This window comes from Gracilinanus agilis, chromosome 2, assembly GCF_016433145.1.
Source record: "Gracilinanus agilis isolate LMUSP501 chromosome 2, AgileGrace, whole genome shotgun sequence".
NCBI classification, from domain to species: Eukaryota; Metazoa; Chordata; class Mammalia; order Didelphimorphia; family Didelphidae; genus Gracilinanus; species Gracilinanus agilis.
Window position 1 is genome coordinate 31,930,480 of NC_058131.1, and position 25,430 is coordinate 31,955,909.

Consider the following 25,430-nt stretch of genomic DNA (forward strand, 5'->3'; position numbering starts at 1 on the left):
AGCTACCATTTAACAGAGCACTTTACATGGAATCTCCCATTTGATCCCCATAATAATTTTGTGAAGAAGGTGCTATTATTATCCCTATTTTGTAGATGAGGAAACTGAGGCAGGCAGAAGTTAAGTGACTTGCCCAGGATTACACAAGTACTAAGTGTCTGATGTTAGGATTCAAATTTAGATTTCCATGACTACAAGTTTATTCACTACTGTCCCACTCAACTGCCTATATGAGTGTTCCTCTCATGTATGTGCCACAGATTCCTCATGTGTATGTCCCTCCCCTCATGTTATCTTAGTATGTAAACATTTCCCACTGGGAGCTAATGTATTTTGGGGGACTCCTTCTCACTATGCTATTGCATTAGATGAATTTGCTATGAAGTAACATTCTTCCTTTGCCTTCCTCTGTGAAGCAATATGGTTCCCAAGAATTGGAGCCTCTTTGGCCCTTTCATTTACTCCTTTCCATTTGTGCAGAGAATAGACTCTCTAACCTTGGGAGTTTCAAAAGTCGAGAAATGGCATTATGGAAATCTAAGTCAGAATCCAAGCTGAGTTTTGTAACCAGAATAATATCAATGCTCCAAGAAATGACAATAAAGGACCCCAGTCTGTGGAAATATTTATCTTGTAGTGATACTATCTTTGACTCCAGCAGGACTAATGCTATTTAGAACTGAGCAAAATTATGACCCTAATTCCTATTCCACCTTACCTCCAAGAGACCAAGGAGACATAGGGTGGATTATGCCCCCAAAATATTGGGCAAATGTTTCTCTGTTTGCTCTTAATGTATCTGTGAAATAAATATCCCCTTTGTAAAAAACGGATTAATGTTAAGTGAGTAAATGGAACTGGGGTGCTAGTCACTGCTGGCCTCCCAAAAATGGGAGAATACCTAGAAGGGGACTTGAGCCAATAGCAGAGGAAAGAGACACCTTCAACCTCTCAGGATACTCTATAGCCTGGAGGGAAAGATATCACCTGCCTAGTCCTGAAAGAGGAGGACCAGGACATATCTAGTGACTCCAGTTTGAAATAATCCATCAGTAAATCAATAAGCATTTATTAAGCATCTACTATGTGTTAGGCACCAGGCATATAAGGAGGAACACAAAACAGCTTCTGTCCTTGAGAGATTTATCATAGAGACATGTGAAATGTGTACATAGAAGGTTAGGCTCCCACAGAGAAAGATACAGGATAATTGGGCAGGTAGAGAAGACACCAGCAATTGGAGGCAGGGGCAAATGGCCAATCAAAAAGGACTTCATGGAGAAGGGAGTGCTTAAGTTAGGCATATAAGGAAAGCAGAGATGCTAAAAAGGGGAAATAAGACAAAAATGTATGGCAAACATGCATAGCAGGAAAACAGTGCAAAGAAAGGCATGGTGGTGGGAATGTCATATGTGGTTGGAAATAAACTCAATAAACAACAGTTCTCTATAAGTGTTTTTTAAAGCCCTTCCCTTCCATCTTAGAATTAATACTGTGTGTTGGTTCCAAGGCAGAAGACTTGTAAGGGCTAGGCAATGGGGGTTAAGTGACTTGCCCAAGGTCACAAGTAGGAAGGGTCTGAGGCCAGATTTGAGTCCAGGACCTCCCATCTCTAAGCCTGGCTCTGAAGCCACTGAGCCACCTAGCTACCCCCTCAATAAGGGTTTTAGAAGGAAGGAAACAGAGCTTGCAAGTAGCAAGTTGGGGACATACCTGAGGATTTGTTGTTAGTGTCATTAATCAGACAAATTACCCTACAAGCTTAGACAGGTCCTATTCCATCATTATAGAGTCAATTTCTTTTGTCTTCCTATTTCCAGAGTGATCAGTGATTTCTTTAGATGTCACATCTGTTGGTTTATTCTCCATTCTCATCCTTCTTGACCAATGCTATGTGACCAAGTAGCAAATGACACTGTTGACCACCCTTCTCCTCAAGGGATGAAATGCTCTGAGATGCTAGAGAAAACATTTAAATGTTAAGTTAGAAAACTTCTGGAAACTGATCTCATTCAAAATCTATGTCTTTTAAATTTTCCAGGTGGTTTTTGCTATTACAGAATTCGTGATAGAAAATCTAGGGAAACAATTTATAGAAAACCCACCAGTTGACCTCGCTACTCTCTATCAAGATATGTCCAGCTCTACTCCTTTGGTATTCATCTTAAGCACAGGCTCTGATCCAATGGGAGCCTTTCAGAGATTTGCAAGAGAAAGTGGATATTCTGAAAGGTAAGAGTTCTAGGAAAAGGAGGAGGTGGACGATGTTGCTTTCTAATCTTCAAGCAGCACTTTAAAGTGTGCAAGATGCTATACAAATGCAACAACTCTGTGGGGGGTAGGTGCTACCCATTTTACAGATGAGGAAACTGAGCCTCAGCAATTTTCACAGTTACTAAGTTTCTGAGGCAAAATTTGAACTCAGGTCTTCCTAACTGTAAGCTTAGCTTTATATTATACCATCTAGTGATTTTCATTACATTTAGTATAAATTAAAATTCTAAATGCCTACTGGTTCAGCTATCCTCTATGTGTGTGTATTTGAGAGAAATGAAAAGAGAAAAAGACATTCACAGAGAGAGCAGCAGAAACAGACAGAGTCTTATGCTATAGAATCCCTAAATAAATGCAAGAAATGAATTCTAGCTAAGTTTCCTGTAAAATGCATTTTTAAATCATTTTTCTTAATAAAATCAGAGCTATGTTCTGTTGGGAAAATTTTTTCTCCTAATCATGTAAGAAGAGAATGGGCTTAAAGAGGTTTTTTAACACTAAATTAAAATTAATATCTTTTTTAAATATATGTATATATGAAGATTTATTTGTCATGCTGAAGTGTGAGCTAATTAGCCCAATACATAATCAGATTACTGAGCCTGGAGTCAGGAAGACCCAAGTTCAAATCCTGAATCAATCATTCACTTTGAGACATTGGAAAAGTCACTTGCATGCTTTATGCCTCAGTTTTCTCATTTGTAATTGTGTAAAATTGAGAAAAAATCCCTATACTCTATGATCCTAAAAGAAGCAGTAAGGAATAGCAAAAGAAACTGCCTCAGAGCCAAGAAACCCTGAATTCAAGTCCTAACCCTGGCACATAGTGACTATGACCCTGGGCAAATCATTTACCTTCTTGGTGCTCCAGGCAGCTTTCTAGGATAAGTTGCAGAGAAGATGCTCACTTGCCCTAGTGAAGGGAGCTTCCTCATCCAGGAGTTCTTACGCAAATGAAATCTCTTATCAAAATAAAACTAAATGATAAGAAACAATGACCAAAACTTCTAATGTTATGGTATTTGAAATGATCAAATGGACCTTACTAAACTTTTTTAAAAATCATTATCAAATTGTAATGAGCCATGAGTACCTCCAACTTGTTTTCCTACCAACAAGATTCATACTACCGAAGAAAAACAAATAGGTTTCTATACATTCCATAATTTCCTCTTCCTAATTCATACCAGCTACTTATAATAAATTTCCTAACTAAGCATGTCCCATTTAAGAAATAGGGACATGATGAGATTACTTTTAATGTTATATTTTTTCTAATTACATGTAAAAACAATGTTTGACATTCATTTTTTAAAAAATTGGAATTTCAAATTCTCTCTCCCTCCCTTCCACCCTTTTTGAAACAGCAAAGAATTTGATATAAGTAATATATGTACAATCATGCAAAATGTATTTCCATATTAGCCATGTTGTAAAAGAAAACAAAAATGCTTCCCCCAAAAAAAGAAAAAATAAAGAAAGTGAAAAATAATATGCTTTGATCTGTATTGTTCATTCACTGGAGGTAGATAGAATTCTTCCCCTTAAGTCCTTCAGAATTATTTTAAATCACTGTATTGCTGAAACCAGTGTTCTCCTGGTTCTGCTCACTTCACTTTGCATCAGTTCATGGTAAGTCCAGCTTTTCCTGAAAGCATCTTGCTCATCATTTTATAGCACAATAGTATTCCATCACAATCAAATGCCATAACTTGTTCAATCATTCTCCAGTTGATGGGCATTCCTTCCAATTCTTTGTCACCACAAAAAGAGCTGCCAGAAATACTTTTGTACAAATATCTCCTTTTCCTTTTTTAAAAAATCTCTTTGGGATACAGACCTAGTATTGTTATTGCTGGATCAAAGAGTATAAACAGATTTATGCTCTTTGGGCTTGCTGAAATTTTAAAGTCATGAGGTTATATTGGTGGGAGCCACATGAATTCCTGGATTCATTACACTATGGAGTACTAATTCTTTGGTAGATGATATTGAAAATAAGATAACTATGGGAGTAGAAGATTAAAAAATAAGTAGGATAACTATGTAATTCCATTTCTGTCCCAGACTAGTCATGAGTCCCAGGAACTTTTGGTCTTCCAGGTCATTTGTTTCTCCCAGAGAAATGCTGGCTATTGTTAGACATTCACAAGCTGGTGAACTTACACCATTATGGAGCAAGACTTTCCAGTTGGCACTAGGAACAAGGTCAAGATAGTGGCATAAGCTCCCTCATTTCTTTTTAGTTCACAGGATCTTGTTTCTTCAGATACTTTCTGATTTCATTCAAAAATTCCTCAAATATAAAAGCTTGCGGGGTGAATTTCTATTAATGGAGAGTTTTTACCTGATATTCAAAAAAATATTTGTGAAGGTATATAGTCTACCTAAGATCTTACCATTTTACTATCATTATTTCATTGCTACTACTATTATATTTATAATATAGTGTAATAACATACAATCATTATATAATCATGAATAATGTATTAATAATATTATTGATTACATAATAATTTATAATATTATTATATATTATATTATAATAATATATGTTATAATATTATGTATCACATATTATAATATTTTAATATATAATATTATTATACCATTATTATTGGCAATAAAAAATTGATTCAAGGAGCTCTTCTGTTTATTTCAGAGTGCAATCAATTTCACTGGGACAAGGACAAGGACCTATTGCTGAAAAGATGATTAGGGACGCTTTGAAAACAGGAAATTGGGTATTTCTTCAAAACTGTCACCTTGCAGTATCGTGGATGTTGCCTATGGAAGAGCTTATTAAAAGTTTTACAGAACCAAGTATGTTAATTATTTGTTGCTCCTTTCCATATAAATTAGGAACAAAATCCCCATAAGCATAATATTAACAATGAAAAATGTGGTAGGGTGTAACAGGAGTTTGAGCCATTTCTAGACTACCTAAGATGGTATCTTCCATGTAGATGATACCATCTTACAGGGTCTAGACAGGCCAAATTCTCATGACATTAGGATAATAATAAGCATTTTAAGATTTCCAAAGAAGTTTACCTATGTTATCTCATTGGATCCTCCCAAAAACTTCATGAGGTAGATGCTATTATTATCCCCATTTTACAGAGGAGGAAATTGAGGCTGGGATTGGTACTGGGCCTGTAAATTAGCTGACATATTATAAAAAACTCCCAAGTGAAGAAACTCCTTCCATCAACACAGCTCTGCAACTTCTCTGTCATTTAAACTCTTGGAGAGCTTTTGATGAGGGAGCTCAGATCATGGGTTTAGCAACCCAACCTAACAAACTTACATTATCATCTACTTACATTAACATCTGGTAGCATGATCAGAAATTTTGGTCAGTACAGTTTAGTGGATAGAGAATAATGTGCAAAGTGAACATTTGGATGGATTTTTTCATATACGGAAGGTTGTTATTTTTTTAATTCTTTTGGTTTCTAGTAGTTTTTGCTGACCTACAAAATGTGCTAAGACCTACCTGCAAGAAGGGGCAGCATCCCCCTTTATCTCAGCCAGGTGATATTAATGACCAGCTCCCAACAAAAGACTTCAAGCTGGTGTGCTAGAATTTGTTCTGGCCTCAGTTAGAGTTCTGTATCTGTTCTCACTGAGCTTGAGACAGGAGGTTGTCTCAGTTTTCATGGTTCTGCCTTTCATAAGGTCTAGCTAAACAAAGCCAGATGCTGAGAACACCTTGGCCACTAATGAGGTATTATAGGATATGTTTAAGATCTGCCTTCTGGAACTGGCTTCATCCCAGGGAAATGCTACCAATGACCTACTTGCCTGAGAAAACCCAGATTAGACATCCTGGGATTTGGTGCTGTCCAAACAAAAAGCTCTAGACTTGAGGTAAGGAGCTCTCTCCAAAGCAGGGCCCTCTTAATTAAAGTCATCTATTCTTTTACTTAAGTTAGACCTTAAGCCCAGGTCATCTCTTTTTTTCTGCATCACACTGGATATTATTCAGTGGTACCCAATAAAACTTTAAGAAATTTATTTTTCTCAAGGAGTAGCTAGGAAAACTGAGAATTAAGCCCCACCTCTGTAAGATAGTGGCTTTGGGACCCAGGGCAAGTCTTTTAATGTGGTGGTGCTCTAGGTAACTCTCTAAGACTGTATGGAAGGACTTTCAGGGAAGGTGTCGACCTGATTAGGTAGAGGGAGTTTCCTCACCGGAAGCTCCCTATACTGCTGAAATCAGAGGTCTAGTGTTTCTCCTAAATTCATTTTTAAACCATTACCTTAGAATCAATTTTGTATATTGGTTCAAAGGCAGAATAGTAAGTGCTAGACAAAGAAGCTTAAGTGACTTGCCCAAGGTCACGCAGCTAGGAAGTGTCTGAGGCCACATTTGAATCCAGCTCCTTTCAAAGTTCTCAGTCCATTGAGCCAACTAGCTACCCCCCCTCCTCCAAAATTCATTTTTATGGCAGTGAGTCAGAAAGTACAAAAAGTCCTACAATTTAATTATGGCAAATGTTGAATAACACCAAACTCTGTTGGACATTAAGCATATCCTGTGCTCCCAGAAGTTGGGGTACAGAGCCAGAATGAGACACCTGAGGCAAAGTTTCAGTCACTCCTTTGCATGTGACTGTCCAGAAATGTCTTTGACTGTTAAGTTCACTGTGAGGAGGGATGGTTTCATTCTTTGTTCTTGTATCCTCAGTAACTGGCACATAGCAAATACTCAGTTCATTGACTAGACCACAGAGAACTTGGCCTTTCACAAAACAAATGCCAGTCTGTCTTGGGAGATGTGGCAATCAGGAAGGAATTGAAATTTGAGAATTCTAGTCCTGCTGCTAATTTCTTATAATCAAATCACTTGTACTCCCTAAGCTTCAGTTTTCTATTTGTAAAATGAAAGAATTGAACCAAATAGCTTCTAAAGTCTCATTTAGCCTGAAGCTGTGATCCCACAATCTCATGACACTATGCTATGATCTCATCGACGTGGAAACTCCCTCCAGTGGGGCAATTACCAGCCCATCCACAGCTTAATCATTCTGTACATCTCTTGTCCTCTTCCTCACACAGATACTTCAGAGAGAATATGTCCAATATGATGCCACCCTTCCTTTAAATCTTGTAACATTTCTTGGACACTACTGCAGCACTCTGGCTATTGGTCTGTTAACCATCACTCCTTTTCCTATCACTCATTTCCTGGATAACAAAAAGTGCATTTATTAAAGGAATACTAAGAAGCATCTCTCTTTACATCCCCCATTGCATGCCACTCCATAAGCAGCACTCATCTACCCTACAGTGGCTGCTCATAGTTCTGCTGAAAAGTTGCTAGTGAATAATTCCTAAAACTAGGAATATGTTTCAACCCCAGGTGTGATGCAGAAAAATTCCAGTCAGCATTGGAAAGAGTAGGTAGGCAGTTTATTTTGATAACTATTTATTATATTTCTACCATGAGCAAGGTACCATGCAATGAAATGTCCCTACATTCCCTCTGGGTCCTAAAATGCAATGGAACTCATTTCTCAGCATGGCATTTGCCATTATTTTATATATTGGGGTTTTGAAAGGGTATTACAATGTTTGTCATTATAAGAGAAGATTTGCAGGGCTAACACACGAAGCTATTTCCTTCCTCCACATCTCTAGGAATAAAATATAGATGGCTACACCCAGTGAATAATGATGCCTGGGTTTAGCTGGTACAAATAACTAGACTTGTCATGAGTAGAAATAATTGAATCTTCTATTATGAGACATGCTTCTGAAAAGTTAGAATTTTTCCCTCAAAAACAAATCCTTTATTATATTAGCAACTATAAATATTAATCTTCTGGCAATCTTTTCAAGAGCCCCTTTTTTTATTTCTATAGAAATATTAAGAAATAAATATTTCTCTAGTCTAAAGTACTTTCCAGATGTTTTTCCCTGTTTGAAAATTCATAGAAGAACAAAGAGAGAATGTCTTTCTGAGGGAAGTGGATTAAAGGTTATGTCCAAGGAATCTCTCAGCTTGTCTTTTTGTCTTCTTCCTCATTCCCTGAAGAGACTGAATTGTGATCCAAACAAGAGAAGTGCCCTCCTCCATTATTTGAAAAGGATTTCAAGATTGATCAAGGATGTGATCGCATGGGTTGATGGGGATAGAGTTGGGTATATTGACTCTAAATGATCACCCTAGTGCAAATATCAATAATATTGAAATAGGTCCTGATCAATGACACGTGTAAAACTCAGTGGAATTGCATGTTGGCTACAGGAGGGGGTTGGGGAAGAGAAGGAAAAAGAACATGAATCTTTTAACCATGGAAAATTTTTCTAAATCAATTAAATAAATTTTTTTAAAAAGGGATTGATCAAGGATGCCTTTGAGAGGGGAGGAGTCAAAGAAAGAAATGAGCAGGGGCTATTGTTTTGGAATGATAGCCCAAACATATATTTGAATATGCTACAGTTTTTCCTCGTTTGAGTTGCTATACAAATGTTAGTATAAATAAGTGATTCCCAAAGTGGAAGCTACCACCCCCTGGTGGGTGCTGCAGCAATCCAGGAGAGCAGTGATGGCCATAGGAGCATTTATCTTTCCTATTAATTGCTATAAAAATTTTTAATTTAAAATTAAAAAAATTAATTTCCAGGGAGCTAAGTAATATGTTTTCTGGAAAGGGGGCGGTAAGCCAAAAAAGTTTGGGAACCACTGGATTATATCAGCACAGAAACATGTCCAAGGACGTGAGGGATTATACTGGTATAGGATATCTCTCTAAATTAGAAAATGCTTGGATTTAGAATTTTGTTAAATTAAATAAAATTGTCTTCTGGCAGACTCATACCTAAAAATGTCAAGTGCAGCATTCTTTCTTCTTTGCCATCTCCAAGGACCTTAGCTAAGTCACTTAATCTCTTAGTGCTCTGGACAGCTCTCTAAGACTATAAATCACATAGAAAGCCAACCTGAACTGGTAGGGGAATTTTTCTCACTAGAGAATTTTATATATGAATCCCTATCCCCAAGTACTAATTATAAGCGAAGTGACATGTAAGGATCTTTCCTATCCCTATTTTTTGATCCAGTGTAATGGTTATCTTTCCTAACGTTGTATAATAAGAAAATTTTCCAAGAAAACGACTTGTGGCTTTAACCCAGTCACTTAAAAAGCTATTAAATATTTCAGGACCAAGGACAGAGCCATAAAATACTGTAGTAGAGGCCTTTCAAGATGAAATTAAACATTAAAAATTACTCTTTTGGGCTTAATCATTCAACCATTTGCAAACTCATCTAAATATATTATCATGTAATACACATCTCTTTGTCTTTTTCATACGAATGGCATGAGATGCTCTGTTAAACATTTGACTAAAAGCTCAGTAAAGTAGATCCTCCAATGCTACATTATCAGATCATAAGTATCTTATTACCTTCCCCTGATCTATCTATCTCTGGCAAGAAAGGAAGAGGTTAGTCTAATATAAATGACCACTTCTTGATGAAACCAGGCTGACTCTTTACAATCATTCCAAGTATGCATTAACTAAATCCTTAATTATATACATTCTAGAAGTCAAGTTCACTGGTCTATAGCTTCTAGACTTCATTCCCTTTCCTTTTTTGCAAGGGGAATTATTTGCCCTTCTCCTGTCCTAAGGTAGCTTTCCTCTTCCTTACAGACTCAAAAAATCATTGATCATGGTTCAATAATCACATCTTCCCATTCTTTCTGTACTTGAGTATGTAGATCATCTGGGCTCAGTATGTTGGGCTTATCATGAACAAAAAGATTCTGTCTTACTAATGATTTATTTTGGATGTCATCTCCTTGATAACCATTTTTCCTGTCCTTTCTATAGACAGAAGACAGAGTCCTTGGCATTGGGAACTGATAGCCTGTATAAAAGAAGATTTATATGCACTCAATTTTTATTTTATATTTGTTTTTTCAGATGTTTCAATTCAGGATAGTTTTAGACTTTTTTTGAGTTCCATGCCAAGTACCACATTTCCCGTCACAGTTCTTCAGAATTCTGTCAAGGTAATATATTCTTTTTAAACCCTTATCTTCCATTTTAGAATCAGCACTAAGTATCAATTCCAAGGCAGAAGAGTGGCCAGGGCTAGGAAATGGGGGCTAATGATTTGCCCAGGTCCCACAGCTAGGAAGTATTTGAAGCTAAATCTGAACCCAGGTCCTCCTATCTCCAAACCTGGCTGTCTATCCTATGCTACCTAACTGCCCCTAAGGTAATATTTAATTTATTTGCAGATAATATAAGCACTTTGAGGTGAGGTATTGTTTCATTGGGGGCTTTGAATTTTGAGCACCTGACACATGGTCAGGGTTTACATGCTTATTGTTGAGTGGCTGATTATTAATTATCCTCCTTGCAAGACAGTAATCAGGCAAGCATTTGTTCACTGCCCCTCAGTGCCAGGCACTGTGCTAGGCACTGGGGATTCAAGGACAAAATGAAACAATCCCTGCTCCCAAGGAACTTATTTTTATCAGGGGAGAAAATATGTCTACATATGTTTATACAAAGTCGATTCAAGGTGATTTCTGAGAGGCAGCATCAACATTAGAAATGGCCAGGGAAGACCTCGTGTAGGAAAAAGGGACATTAAACCAAGCCTCAGTTTTCAAAAATGAAAAGTGATTTCCATTTGGTTCAAACATGCCAAATGTAACCAAAAATGATAAATGTAAAACTTTAAAGTTTGCCAAGGATTTTGCAGTACATTATGTCACTTAAGCCAGAAAATAAACCTGTGAAGTAGGCACTAATATAGGTATTATCCCCATTTTGCAGATAATGAAACTAAGGCCCATTGAAATTAAGTAACTTTCTCAGAATACACAGCCAGAATTCAAACCCTTGTCTTTCTGACTAGGCACTATACCACAGGTCCACTTAAGGAGAGTCATGAATAGTCTTCTTTGATCAGTGAGATTTTGTCATTGGCAAGTCAGAGAACAGAGTTGGCCCTTGCCTGTGTCTTTGCTTTGCATACATGGAGAACAAAAAGAGCCATTTTTGAATCTTTTAATCTATATTACATACTTTAATTCTAGAAAATTCTGCTCTCCAAAGTCTATAAATATGTCTTCTTTCATGTCTAGTCCCAGGGAAGACTCAAACCTGCTGGTGAATAGTATCTTGCAGGGGATACAATTTTCAGACCTTCTCTAGAATACCTATATACCTTACCTTGAATTCTACTTACTGCAGGGGTTCTTAAGGTTCATAGACCCCAAGGGTGTCAGTCAGTCAATCAATAAACAGTTATTGAGCACCTTCTATGTGTCAGCTTTAAGGATGACTAGTTGGTACCATGGACAGAGTACTGGACCTGGAGTCAGGAAGATTCATCTTTCTGAATTCAAACCTGGCCTCAGACACTTACTGGCTGTATAACCCCAGGCAAGTCATTTAATCTTATATGCCTCAGTTTCCTAATCTGTCAAATGAGCTGGCAAAGGAAATAGCAAACCACTCTAGTATCTTGCTAAGAAAACCCCAAATGGGATCAAAAGGATCCAACATTGCTGAAATGACTCAACAACAATAAACGTGCCAGACACTGTTTCAAGGGCTGGGAATATAAAGAAAAGCAAAAAGTAGTCCCTCTTTTCAAAGAGCTGACAGTCTTCTAATGTGAGCTAGAATTAGGAAAAAGGCTATCTTGATTTTGACTAGCCTTTGGTTTCCTATTTTTCATTTAAAAACATTCTTCTGAAGTCTATGGATGAGTTATCAGCCAACTCTTAGCGTGCAAAGGAACTGCATCGAGTCACAAAATGACAAAAAGAAAGTGGAGTCCAGCTGAAGGAGATGATAAGGAAGAGAGAACCCAGATAAGAAATGAGCCCCAGAGGAGATCAGCACCGTCATCTGCCTGACCAGCCCCTCCAAAAGCAGAGCTCAATTCAAAAAAGCTCCTATGAAGAAGAGAAATGACACAAAGAGGAAAGAAGGAAGGTTGATAGCAGCTAGTGATTGGCATAACTTGGCAGAAAGCAAGAAACATACCAGGCATAAAGAGCTGGAGATCCTGGAGGGGCCAAGTGAATGATGAGAATTCTGGATAACTGGCTGCTTCTAGTGATAGTGCAGCTGGAGAGACTATTTCTGATCCTGTTGCATAAAAATGCAGAATCTTTTTGCTTTTGTTATTACTGTAGCATGTGAGAAATTAACTTGGGAGAGTGAGAGAATAGGGTGCTGGAGAGAGCTACTGGCATAATGGATAGATTGATGAACTTGGCATCAGGAAGACCAAAATTCTAGTCCTGCTCCAAACACTAACTGTGTGATCCTAGACAAGTCACTGTGCTTCAGTTTCTCCAGCTACAAATGAGAAAAATAAACTATAATATATATGCATATATAGTGCTTTGAAAACCTTAAAATTTTATAGAAGTGTTAGTTATTAGGAATAGTCAAGTTAGTTTGGAAGATGCCAATTTCTTAGATATGCAAAGACATGATTATCACCCACATCATATCCATCAAACTTAAGCATTTATTTCCTAGTTCTGAACTTAGATATAGAACAATATGTTTTACAAATGGACAAGGCAAAGAAGCATGAGACAGTCCCATATGTAGAACAATGACTGAAAATTGTAAGCCCATCCCAATGGAGAAAGTCTGAACCAACCTAATCTCTTTGGCCCACATGTAGGAAAGCTAGCATTGAATTTATTGCCTACTCTCTCAGGTATAAATACACCATCCCTCAGCCCTGTGCCTCACAGATACTTCCTCATTCCAAACCCTGTTTTGCCAAGACTCTAGAGATTACATGAATGGCCAATGGTTGTATAATGCTTTATAAAAGAAAATTATTATTTTTATAAAATAATCATGTTATATTGAATATATTTTTATAAATATTTACATATACATATATACTTCTCTACATTTACCTAGGGGCTTTCAGACAACAAGAGCTGATTAATAAATTTGTTGTTGTTCAGTCGTTTAGCCATGTCCAACTCTTCATGACTCCATGAATCATAGCTATCCTTGGAATTTTCTTGGCAAAGATATTGGAGTGGTTTGCCTTTTCCTTCTCTAGTGGATTCAGTGGATCCAGAATCATAAACTGCATAAACTCAGGAATTGCTAGTGTATGTTTTCTATTTCCAGGTTACCAATGAACCACCTAAAGGTCTCCGTGCAAATATCAGACGAGCATTTACTGAAATGACACCTTCATTTTTTGAAGAAAATATACTTGGAAGGGAATGGAGAAAAATAATTTTTGGCATTTGTTTCTTCCATGCTATCATTCAGGTACATTTTTTATTGTTTCATGTAGTAGTATCATAGGGCATTGGGAAAAATAATTGAAAGCATCATGGGACAATAGGAAGAGCTCTTCCTCTGGAGTAAGGGACCTGTGTTTGAATCTCACTTGTGACACTCACTACCTTTGGGTTTTTATTGAGTCACTCTACTGCCCTGGACCTCAGTCTCCTTGTCTATAGAATGAAGGGGTGGACAAAATGTCCTCTGAGGCTCTTCTAGAACTATGACCCTTTATGTGACCAAGAGTAAGTCCTTTGCCCTCTCTGGATCATGGTTTCCTCACCTGAGAAATGATTGTGTTGGCCTCTGCGACCTTTAAACTTTAGTTTTATAATCCTAATAAAGCTATTACAAATAGTGTAGTATTGTGAAAGCTTAAAAGACTCATTTTAAAGTCAGAAAAGGCAGCTTACTAAAATCAAGCACTGCCGCTTTCTAATCTTTGCCTTATTTGGACATTAATCTCAAGGCACCCTGAATCTTCATCCCTCCCTCCATAGCCAAAGAAGTCCCTTCTCCACTTTCTCAGGTATTAGCTCAGAGATCTCTCAGCCATCAGGAGTCATGAGCTGGCTCTCAGGAAACGACCCCTAGGCTTCAAGGGGAATGAGATTAATGTTTTCTAACTTAAATCAGAAGCTCCACAATGTTTGCATCCTCTACTCATCAGTTCATTTTCAGACTGCAAAGCACCTCTACTTGGGAACCATAATGACTCTGAGACAACTGTGGACCTAGTATTTCTGGGAAGGTACAGTGGCTTCCCAGAAGCTTGGGAGCCATGCATGTTATCTACTACTTTTGCCTAGATGAAAGAGATCTTAGAGGTCATCAAGTCTAAACTCCTACCCATTTTACAGATGAGGAAACTGAGACCCAGAAAGGTTAAGTGGCCAAGGCCACACAGATAGTAAGTGTCTAAGAGAAGAATTGAACCTTTTAATTCAAGTCTAGCACTCTTTCCACTAAACCACACTGCCTACGATGATGAGAAAGACAGTGTGGTCTCTAGTGGATATAAAGTTGGCCTCGGTGGTGAAGGGACCTGGATTTGAGTACTGCCTTTGACATACATTGGCTTTGTAGCTCTGGATAAGTTACTGAACCCTTCTACATGCTCTAGGCTACTCAACTGGTAAGTTACAAAGAAGGTCCTCATTCAGGAGTTTCTCATACAAATGAAATCATAGATCCAAGCCCTGTTCTCCTGTGATAACTTCCTAACTCAAAGATCATAGATTTAGCTCTGGAAAAGAGCTTAGAGGTCATCAGTTCCAACCCTCCCACATTACAGATGAGAGTGCTGACACCAAGAAAGATTAAATGACTTATCCAGGATCATGTCACCAGAAAAGTATCTGAGATAAGATTTGAACCCATATCTCAATGACTTAATCCATCATCCTGTGCACTCTTCTACATTGTTGGGTACATCAGTAAATAAATAGGAGATAGCCAAGTGACTTGGTGGCTAGAGAGTACTGAGCCTGCAGTCAGGAAGACCTGAGTTCAAATCCAGCCTCAGATACTTCCTAGCTGTGCAACCCTGGGCAAGTCACTTAAACTCTCCAATGGAAAACCAGTATCATTACCAAGAAAACACCATGGATAGCTATGATCCATTTGGTCATGAAGAATCAAATATGACTGGACACGTCAATAACTAATAGTTGAAATTAATTTAGGTAAGTTATTATTATAAAACTAAAGTCTGATACTTCCTGCACATAGCATTTTGCATAAAGTAAATCTGACTGGTTTAAATTTCATCTCATTTCAAATTCTAGGAGAGGAAAAAGTTTGGCCCTCTTGGTTGGAATATCTGCTATGAATTTAATGACAGTGATAGAGAATGTGCCTTACTTAATCTAAACCTTTACTGTCAAGAAGGAAAGATACCATGGGATGCCTTGATCTACATTACAGGTATAGCCCCTCTTCAGCCCATTTGCCTCATCCCTAGAAGGGTGATATTTCCCAAGAACCCACCTTTAATTTCAACACTTAATTGGTACTTGATAATAATGAGTATGAATAAAAGAAAAAGAATTTATTAGCAGTAACTATGTGCCAAGTCACATGCCAAATGCTGGGGATATGAACCCAAAAACCAAGATGGTTCTTCCCCCTAAGGAGCTTCTATTCCAATGGGAGACAGAATACACATAGAGGAGTGGTTACCAGAATGGGATACTTTGTTCTGAAAAATTATCAGGATGGTGAAAAGGGTTACCAGGGAGTAAATTGGCACTCACCATCCAGGAACAGTGGCAAATTTGATTCTGTTTATGGGTCATGGTTCCCAAACTGTGCGAATTGGCTTAGGTCAGGGGTCAGGAAAGGTTATTTATGGAACAGGCTATGGAACAGGTGGCCAGAGAGGAAAGAGGAAAGAGAAGAATAGTGCCTAAGTCTGTCCTTTAAGGTCCTAGCTCCCCTCTCTTAAATAACAGGCTTCCCAATACAACAATGAGATCCTAGAGACCTAGCATTGACCAGTGTTCCAGAAGGGGAACTCCCCATCTAGTTGGTCAGCCCAGTCAGCATACAGATGGCTTGATGTTTGAATATCCACTGAATAAACCCAACCCTTCTGAGTCATTAAAGTGAGTTGTTCCTTGGTCACTGAATTATTTTGTAGATTCATGAAGACAAAACTAAAGATGAAATATTGCGGTATCTTGTCTGGACAAGCAGCGTAGTATTTTTTTGGTGTGTAAAAACAATTATTTTATTGAAAAGTGTTTATCCCATCATGAAATCATGTGGCTTTGAACTGAATATAATACCCAGAAAGAGCCAGTAAAAAGTAGCATTTCTTGGGATTCCATACCAGATTTGTTCCTCCTGAGCTGAAAAAGAGCAGCCTTGGCTACAGGACACTGGTCCCAATATCAGAGCAAATGATAGAACAATGAACCTGAAATGAAGATCTGAATTCAAATCCTACCTCAAATACTTCCTCTCATTGTGACCATGGACAAGTCATTGGATCTTTCTGGACCTCCATTTCCCCATCTTTAAAATGAAGGAATTGGACTAGATAACCTCTTTGGTCCAATCCCATCCTGCTCTGATTCTATTATCTTATTTATTAACAAAACAATAACTAAAAATGTCTCTATTTCCCCAAATTATGGCACTTTCATGCTTAAGCAAAAACTTTTTTTGCAGGTGAAATCACTTATGGAGGCCGTGTTACAGACACTTGGGATCAAAGATGCCTTCGCACAGTGTTAAAGAGATTTTTTGCTCCTGAAACATTAGAAGAGGGTTATAAATATTCAGATTCAGGTAAGGGAATTATAAGCAAAAGCACCATTTTGTCCCTTAAAAGCTCTGGAAGCATCATAGAACATTGTTAAAGAGTGGCCAGATATAGGTGGCTGCTGGCTGCTCACCAGAAGAAGGTTCTAGAGCTATAGGTTCTAGGCTGGGTTCTAGAGCTAAATAGAAGAAGGTGGAGATAGATTGTACAATTTTTCAAGCATTGTTTTATTCCCTTTAAACATGTTCAGGATGTTACATTCCAGTCAATTCCATTTTTTGTTTTGTCATTTGTTTTTATTTTGTTTTTGGTCAATTCTATTTTTTAAAAAAAACTCTTATCTTCTGTCTTAGCATCAATACTGTGTATTGCTTCTAAGGCAGAAGAGCAGTAAGAATGAGGCAATAGGGGTTAAGCAATTTGCCCAGGGTGACCCAGCTAAGAAGTGTCTGACTCCAAATTTGAACCCAGGACTTCCCATATCTGACCTTGCCCCTCAATCTACCGAGTCACCTACTTGCCCCCAGTCAATTCCATTTTTCATTGAAAATTCTTTTCCTACGGGTAAGAAGCATTTATCAAATGCCTCATGTGCTCAGAAAGCCAAGAGGAGGTCCAAAAGAAATACCCCCATTTGTCTTGGCTCTTAGCATCTAGAAGGGAGATGAGATATAGAAAATGGTACACAGGATGTCTCAAAAGTCTTACTGCAGCTTTAAGCTTATACAGACAGAGCTAGTGGGGGCAGTGCCTGGTCCCTAAATGTTGGCCGAGTTGTTGAATCATGCATGCTATTACATGATAAATACATTCGCTAAAATAAACAACTGAGATGTGAGGGGAGAACGGATTCCCAAAGAAAGTGACATTTGGGTTGGATGACAATGAGATGGGAGGAGATCATCCAAGGTGCCACCTGAGCAAGGGGTCCTGGCTGGGAGAGCATAGAGTGTGTTGGGAGGCAGTCAGTTCAGTTTAGATGAAGCATGGAGTGCATTGCAGGGTTGGGGAGGGGGTATTTGTCCACACCTGTTTTCAGCAGCACAGGAAGCTCCTGTCAAGGGAAAACCACCCACCAGTGTGGACCTGCTCTGCAACTTGTCTTCTTAGAGAATCGCCCAGAGCAATAAGAAGAGATGAGGCTCACCCATTCATATGTATGAGAGACAAGACTGAATCCAGGTCTCCTGGCTCTCTCTCTCTCTCTCTCTCTCTCCTTCTCTCTCTCTCTCCCTCCCCCCATCATACCACCCTGCCTCCGCTAGAGTACATAGATGGGGAGCAGCAAAGTAGCAAAATGGATAGAAAGTCAAACTTAGGGTCAGGAAGACTCATCTCCTTGAGTTCAAATCCAGCCTCAGACACTTACTAGCTATGTGACCCCAAGCAAGACACGTCACCCTGTTTGCCTCAGTTTCTTCATCTGTCAAATGAGCTAGAAAAGAAAATGGCAAACCACGCCAGAATCTTTGCCAAGATAACCTCAAATTGGATCACAAAGATTCAGATATGACTAAAATGACTAAACAACAGCAGTGAGCAATAAGACTGGAGAGTAGGGCAGTGAGGGCTTGTGAGGGCTTGAAAGTGCTGGGCCAATGAGTTTGAACTTGATTGAGCTGGCCATGGAGAGCCTCTAAGAATTTCCAAACAGAGATGTGGCATTAATTCCCACTCATACACAAGTCAAGATGTTGGTGTTGTCATTGGTCTCCTTTAAAAAGGAAGGATGAACAACAGACTGTCAGTGAAATAAAGTAAAGTTGGATGCAGGGGGAGAGCAGAGAAGGACCTGAAAGAGGGATATCACAGTCACCCCTAAGAGGAGGACCCAGGGCCAGTGTCTTGGGGACACCATAGAAATAACTGAGTCAGAGGCAAGTTTGAGAACCGATGAGCCTGGCTCTCTCTAGGCGGCACTGAGCCACCTCGCTGCTCCCAGAAGATACTTTGCAATAGCCCCTTGTATGTAGGTGTCAGGTGGATGCCCCCTTGGGGCAGCTGGATGCCAGGAAAACCCAAATTGGGTCACAAAACATCAGACATGCTTGGAATGACTGAACAGCAACAACAGAAGATAATCCCTTTGGGCTAGAAAGAAAAGCAATCAGAGGCACTGTAGATGTCAAAATGTGCCATGTGGCTGGACTCTACCCACTTCTGGGACTCTCCTCTCTCATCTCCTTCAAGCTGTGACATAGATAAGGGAGAAATTAGGGTGGAAAAGGAGAGAAAAGATGGCCACAGCTCCCTGGTTCTTTGAGGTAAGCTATGATGGCTTCCTTCAGTTAGTCAAACAATAACATTGTATAATGGAATAAAGTAGTGTCAATTATATTGTTATATTATGTTGTATTGTTACATATTATGCTGTGCTATAAAAATTCATATTAGGGCAGCTGGGTGGCTCAGTGGATTGAGAGCCAGGCCTAGAGACAGGACTTCCTAGGTTCAAATCTGGCCTTCAGACACTTCCTAGCTGTGTGACTCTGGGCAAGTCACTTAACCCCAGTTACCTAACCCTTACTGCTTTTCTACCTTAGAACCAATATACAATACTGATTCCAAAACAGAGCGTATGGGTTTAAATTTTTTTAATTCCTATTAAATTGAATATATCATATTATTATAATAAATTATTACTGATTGACTAAAGGGAGCCATAAGAGTTTGATGTCAAGTGAAAGGATGTAAGGGTCAGGTAATCAGGAGTAAAAACCCACCATCATAGCCACGGTATGTGAGGGGAGGAAAGAGAGAGACAGAGACAGAGACAAAGACAAAGACAGAGACAGAGAATTAGCTTACTAAGGAGACCAGCTCCTCATAAGTGAGCAAAAGTGAAAGAGAGGAAAATATAGAGATAGAAAAAGCAGACACCCGAATGACTGGAAGTGACCCCAAGTGAGCAAGACACACAGCACAATGAATTATAGCTAGGTCTACCATTTATTATGACAAAAAGGAAGATTTTTGTAGAATATAGAGTTTTACTAAACTATCATTCTTTGCAGATGATATGATGGTATACTTAGAGAACCTGAGAAAATAAACTAAAAAGCTAGCAGAAATAATAATTTTAGCAAAGTTACAGGGTACAAAATAAACCCACATAATTCATCAGTATTTCTATTTATTTCCAATAAAAATCAACAGCAAGTTAGAAAGAAGCTCCATTTAAAATCATTCCAGATAGGGGGCAGCTGGGTAGCTCAGTGGATTGAGAGTCAGGCCTAGAGATGGGAGGTCCTACGTTCAGATCCGGCCTCAGACACTTCCCAGCTGTGTGACCCTGGACAAGTCACTTAACACCCATTGCCTAGCCCTTACCACTCTTCTGCCTTAGAACCAATACATAGTATTGGCTCCAAGACAGAAGGTAAGGGTTTAAAAAAATAAAATAAAATCACTCCAGACAATATAAAATATTTGGGAATCTATCTGCCAAGACAAACACAGGAATTATATGAACACAGGCTATAGAGTTTTAAGCATTACATCATTTAAGAGGTGTGAATAATGTTTATAAAAAGGCTTTATCCAAAACAGTTCTAAGGCATTTCTACAAACCCAAGCAACTGAGGAAGACTGACAATAACTTGGGGATTTACAGGAATCAGGGGGGAAAGAGAGTCTGGGTCATTTGGTCATGACATTACAGAAGCTTCTTTGGTCATCAAAATAATGGACAGCTTCAAGGATTTTTATGAAAGAGGCTTTTCAGGAGATGTCTTTGTTTGTGTTACAGGTAGACAATACTTTTTGAGCTACTATTTTGAGACTCTAGCCTTGCCAAAGAAATCTCAGGCAAGCTCATAAGCATGTCTTTATGGCTGCTTTTCCTCAATGGGCCTAATTTGTCTTAGGTTCCTCCATAGTTTACCTCAAAGAAGCCAAAAACTATAGACAAGACCTACCTATGGGCTTTCAACAACATGAAGTTCATGGATTTTCTCCTTCAATCCAGGCTGCCTGGGTTTAGGAATATTCCATATACTCATCTCAGATTCTGAAATAACAGCCATGGCCTCACACAAGCAGAGATTCTTGGCCATTGGTTGTGTGAAAACCTTTATTCCAGGCTTTTGCCAGGCTTCTCTTTGGTTGTAAACCCACTGACTCAATCTCTCCCAGTCCCCTTGTCCTCATGATCTTGCCTTCTGCTCACCTTGTATATATTTCTTCTATGAACATAATTATTTGCATGGTGTGTCACCACCCATTTGAATGTGGCCTCCTTGTCATGAGAGACCCTGGTTTTTCTCTTTTTTAAAGTCCTCAAGACTTACCACATAGTAAACATTTTAGAAACAGTTGTTTGACTCTAATATATGTCTTGCGGCAAGACACTTTGGGGGATTTTTTAAAACCCTTACCTTCTATTTTAGAATCAATACTGTGTATTGGTTCTAAGGCAGGAGTGTACTAAGGGCTAGGCAATGAGGGTTAAATGACTTGACCATACTCATACAGCTAAGAAGTATCTGAGGCCAAATTTGAACCTAGGACCTTCTGTCTCTAAACTTGGCTTTTAATCCACTGAGCCACCTAGTTGTCCCCATAAGACACTTTGCTGTCCATGAGCAGCTTACTCATTCTCACAGCAACTCCCCCCCCCCAAAAAAAAGGCTTTTTAAGATACTTAGGTCTCCAGATTCTGCCAATCCCTTTAGCATGTCTTTCCAAAGATACTCAATTAACCCGCTCAGGAAAGGCTGAAATTCTTTCACAAATAATTTGGATAAATTCCAGGATAGCCAGTCCAAAGGTTGAAGCAACTGAGAATGTTTGAGCAACACCCTATTTTGTCGAGATCAACAGTATGGAGAATCTGTGTTCAAATATAACTAAAATGGAAGTAGCATTTTACAAATATTATCTTGATTGATCCTCACAATGACCTGGGGAGCGAGGTGCTATTAAGATTCCCATTTTACAGATGAGGAAACTGAGGCCAACAGAGGGTCTTGCTTAGAGTCACATAGCTAATAAGTATCTGAGGCAGGATTTGAACTTGAGTCTTCCTGACTCTAAAATCCTGACTATTACCCCACCTAATTGCCTTCTGAAAATAGATGCACTTCTTGATTTTTTTCTGTTTTTGGACATGCCTACAAATAGCTTTCAGATATATGAATAAGGGGAAAAGAGGGGAGTGGGATAAGGGCCATATTTCTTTGTGCCATTTTCCTCCTTCCTCCAGATCTTAGCACAGGACCTAGTAAATGGTAGTAGCTTAATAAATGTTTATCAAATGACTGGATGCTTATATTGCAACATAGAAGAGAGCTAGCTGACAGAGAGGAAAAATCCCAGGAGTATCTAGATGCATGCCAGTGGCAAGTCAGACAGCTCTAGTTGGGGGGGTGGGGAGTACACAAGACAGGGAGGGAGAGAGAGAGAGAAGAGAGAGGAGGGAGAGAGAGAGAGAGAGAGAAGAAAGAGAGGAGAGAGAGAGAGAGAAGAAAGAGAGGAGAGAGAGAGAGAGAGAAGAAAGAGAGGAGAGAGAGAGAGAGAGAGAAGAAAGAGAGGAGAGAGAGAGAGACAGAGAGAGAGAGAGAGAGAGAGAGAGAGAGAGAGACAGAGAGAGAGAGACAGAGAGAGAGAGAGAGAATATATTCTGGACATGGGGGACAACAAAAATGCCCAGGAAAAACAAAGAGGCCAATGGAAGAGTAGTGGACACCCCCAGCTGTGCCCCAGTGATGGAAATCAACATAATGGGAGTCCCTCTCCTTACTTCTGTTCTTACTTTGTCTTCCAAATAAATACTATTCTGCAAAAGATGACTAATATTAATTGGTTCAATTGAACTGCGATGCTAATTACTAAGATGAACACACCAAATGAGTTGAAAACATTAAAGAAAAATACCATTAGCCCCTCATACGTACCATAGAACCCTGAAGGGGAGATGTTACTCCCCTACTTCTGAGAGCCCTCCCTGCTAGTTTGTGTTTTGATTAGGAGAATAAGTCCAGAGCATCACTAGACTTCTGCAGACGATTGAAATTTCCATAGAAATTTTCATTCTCCTAGGTAACAAAAATATCAGGACTTCAGGAATTAACACAACATGGGAAATGAAAAGGGGAATGGAAACCCACAGCACCAAGGGAATGGAAGCCAACACTAATCCCTCAACCCTCTTTCTCCTGCTAAAAATTGGTCCCCAATGATGCCATGCTTCAGAAATACAACAATGACCAAAAGTGATCTTATTTTTTAAATACACGTCTATAATTACATCTTTGAGGGTGTAATTATAGGCAGTTGTCCTTGGCTTCTGGTCTGTGCCTCTCTATGCTTTTTCAGTCTATTGATGAAGACAGTGTCTCAGTTGTTTTAAGAGATTTGTCTTACCTTAGCCTCTATGTAACTATTTTTCTATGATTAATGAGAGAATTACTAGATTCTTGCCATCTTAGGGTTTACAGGAAGAGGCTCACTCCTGATTTATTAGGAGTATCAGACAAGGACACATGGAACCAATATGGGTGAGGAAATAAGGGATAGCTCGCTTTCCCCTCCCTGCCAAAAAATATCATCAAACTTTCAGAAGGGATATGAATTCAAAAGATATCAGGAAGCAAGATGTGAGAGGGAACCTCTAGGCTGACAAAAATACACACTTCCCTTCAATTCCATGATCCAGAAGACTTTCATGTATTCCCTGACCTCAGCTATCTTTGTTTTCCCTGTTCTAATTAAAGGTATATATTTTTCACCTGTGGCGGACAACATCCAAGAGTTCAGAGACTATATTGAACGTTTGCCTTTAATTGATGACCCGGAAGTATTTGGGATGCATGAAAATGCCAACTTAGTTTTCCAGGTTTGTATAGCTGGACTTTCAACTTAAAACATATAAAGCATAAACTAAATAGCTACTTGTGGTTGGTAAATTACAAAATTTACCTAAATAATCACGTTTCAATCCAACTGTACTGATTTATTCAATCACAAAAGAATCTTAGATAGCCAAGTGGCATGGTGGTATTTAAATATAAAAAATAAAGATATATATTAGGAAGTTTTAGGCCTGGATTCAAGAAGACTTGAGTTCAAATTCTGACCCATACATTTTCTATGAGGCATCACTTAAAATCTCTGACTCTCATTTTCCTTCATCTGTAAGGAATTGAACTTGATGGTGTCTAAGGTCCCTTCCAGCACTAAATCTATGATCCTGTGAGTTGACTGATTTTGGTCTAAGTTTAATTGATCAAATTTAGATTGCCTACATTTGTTTCACAAGTAATTAATGGTGATCTTAAAGTTTAATTTATGCCAATCTGTTATTTTGAAACAAAATGGCAGTCAATAGACATTTTCAAATTGTCATATCTTCTGTCATTTAAACAGAGTTTGTGACTTTAGGTATGTTTGTAGAAGTTTTAGAGACATTAGATTAAGAATTACCTACCTTCCATTCACCTAGAATCTGTTCTTCTGGGCAGAAACCTTCTAGGCACCGTGTTGGTGAACCTATAGCACACATGCCAAAGGGGGCTGTTCCCCTCCCCTGCACCTGAGGACAATTTCACATCATCCATCCCTCTACCCAGCAGCCCAATGGGAGCACTTCCACCCTCCCCTGTCTGGGGTAAGGAAGCTGCTCACATAGGGCATGAGGGGGTGGTTGGGGTACTTGGTCTCTAAAAGGTTTGCCATCACTGTTCTAGGGCATATGCTTTACCATCAACTTTAGACTCTAAAGAGTCTTGGAGCACAGTTCTCCCTACCTGTTTTCTTTGCATTATGATTTTACACTCCACCTCTTTGGGGCACATTGAAAGTTCTAATTATTTGCATTATCCAAAAGAAGACATTTTCCTCCCACTGCTAGCTCTTAACTTTCTATATGAGAGCCCCAGATCCTTTCATATATATGGCATCCTGCTCTCTGTCTGGACTTCCAAAGTATCCTTTCTCATAGAATCTTGTTATAGGTTGGAACAGGAAAAAAAAGAAAGAGAGTACACTAGACTTTTTCCTTCCCTCTTAGAAAACTTTTTTCCAACCCTCTGATCATTTCCTCCAAAGACGGCATGGCTACTGCTTGATGTGGCCATTAGTCCTCTCCCCTTGCTCTGAATTGAAACCCATATTAGTATGAGAGTTACTATGCAGAAAATACACTGTTATGAGGAAGAGATAAGTTTAGGAGGAAAATGTAGGTTTGCGGAAGATAGATGCATAAGACCAACAGGGAAAGATTCTGGAACATTATCTCTTTATTATAACAACACCAATTCCTGGGGAGTTTCCAACCAGATTTTTACTAGCATAAATTATTCATATTCTGGATTACTCTTAATACAAGGTCAAACTTTCCCCCACAATAGTTTAAAATACATTTTTTACAATATTAGGAACACATTTAAGGATATTCACATAGTAGTTTCCTCTCACCAGCATTACATTTTATTTAATTTTCCGGAAGATGGGGGTAAGAATAGAAAGGAACAAGCACCTGATATGTGCCAATCACTTTGCTAATTAAATACCTTATAATTATTATCTGATTGTCACCTCTTTATTATTTTCCTACTAATTCATATATAATGAATGGTGT

General features: G+C 38.7%; 1 protein-coding gene across 1 annotated transcript in view; it reads left to right on the forward strand.

The window, feature by feature from the left end:
* DNAH6 (dynein axonemal heavy chain 6) overlaps positions 1 to 25,430 on the forward strand; it is a 219,116-nt gene that overhangs the window by 174,356 nt on the left and 19,330 nt on the right. The window contains exons 61-67 of the mRNA XM_044659302.1: positions 2,042 to 2,232; positions 4,937 to 5,097; positions 10,216 to 10,304; positions 13,423 to 13,569; positions 15,372 to 15,510; positions 16,759 to 16,878; positions 23,566 to 23,687. Of these exons, the coding sequence (XP_044515237.1) occupies positions 2,042 to 2,232; positions 4,937 to 5,097; positions 10,216 to 10,304; positions 13,423 to 13,569; positions 15,372 to 15,510; positions 16,759 to 16,878; positions 23,566 to 23,687 (969 nt within the window). The remainder of the gene's footprint in view (positions 1 to 2,041; positions 2,233 to 4,936; positions 5,098 to 10,215; positions 10,305 to 13,422; positions 13,570 to 15,371; positions 15,511 to 16,758; positions 16,879 to 23,565; positions 23,688 to 25,430) is intronic.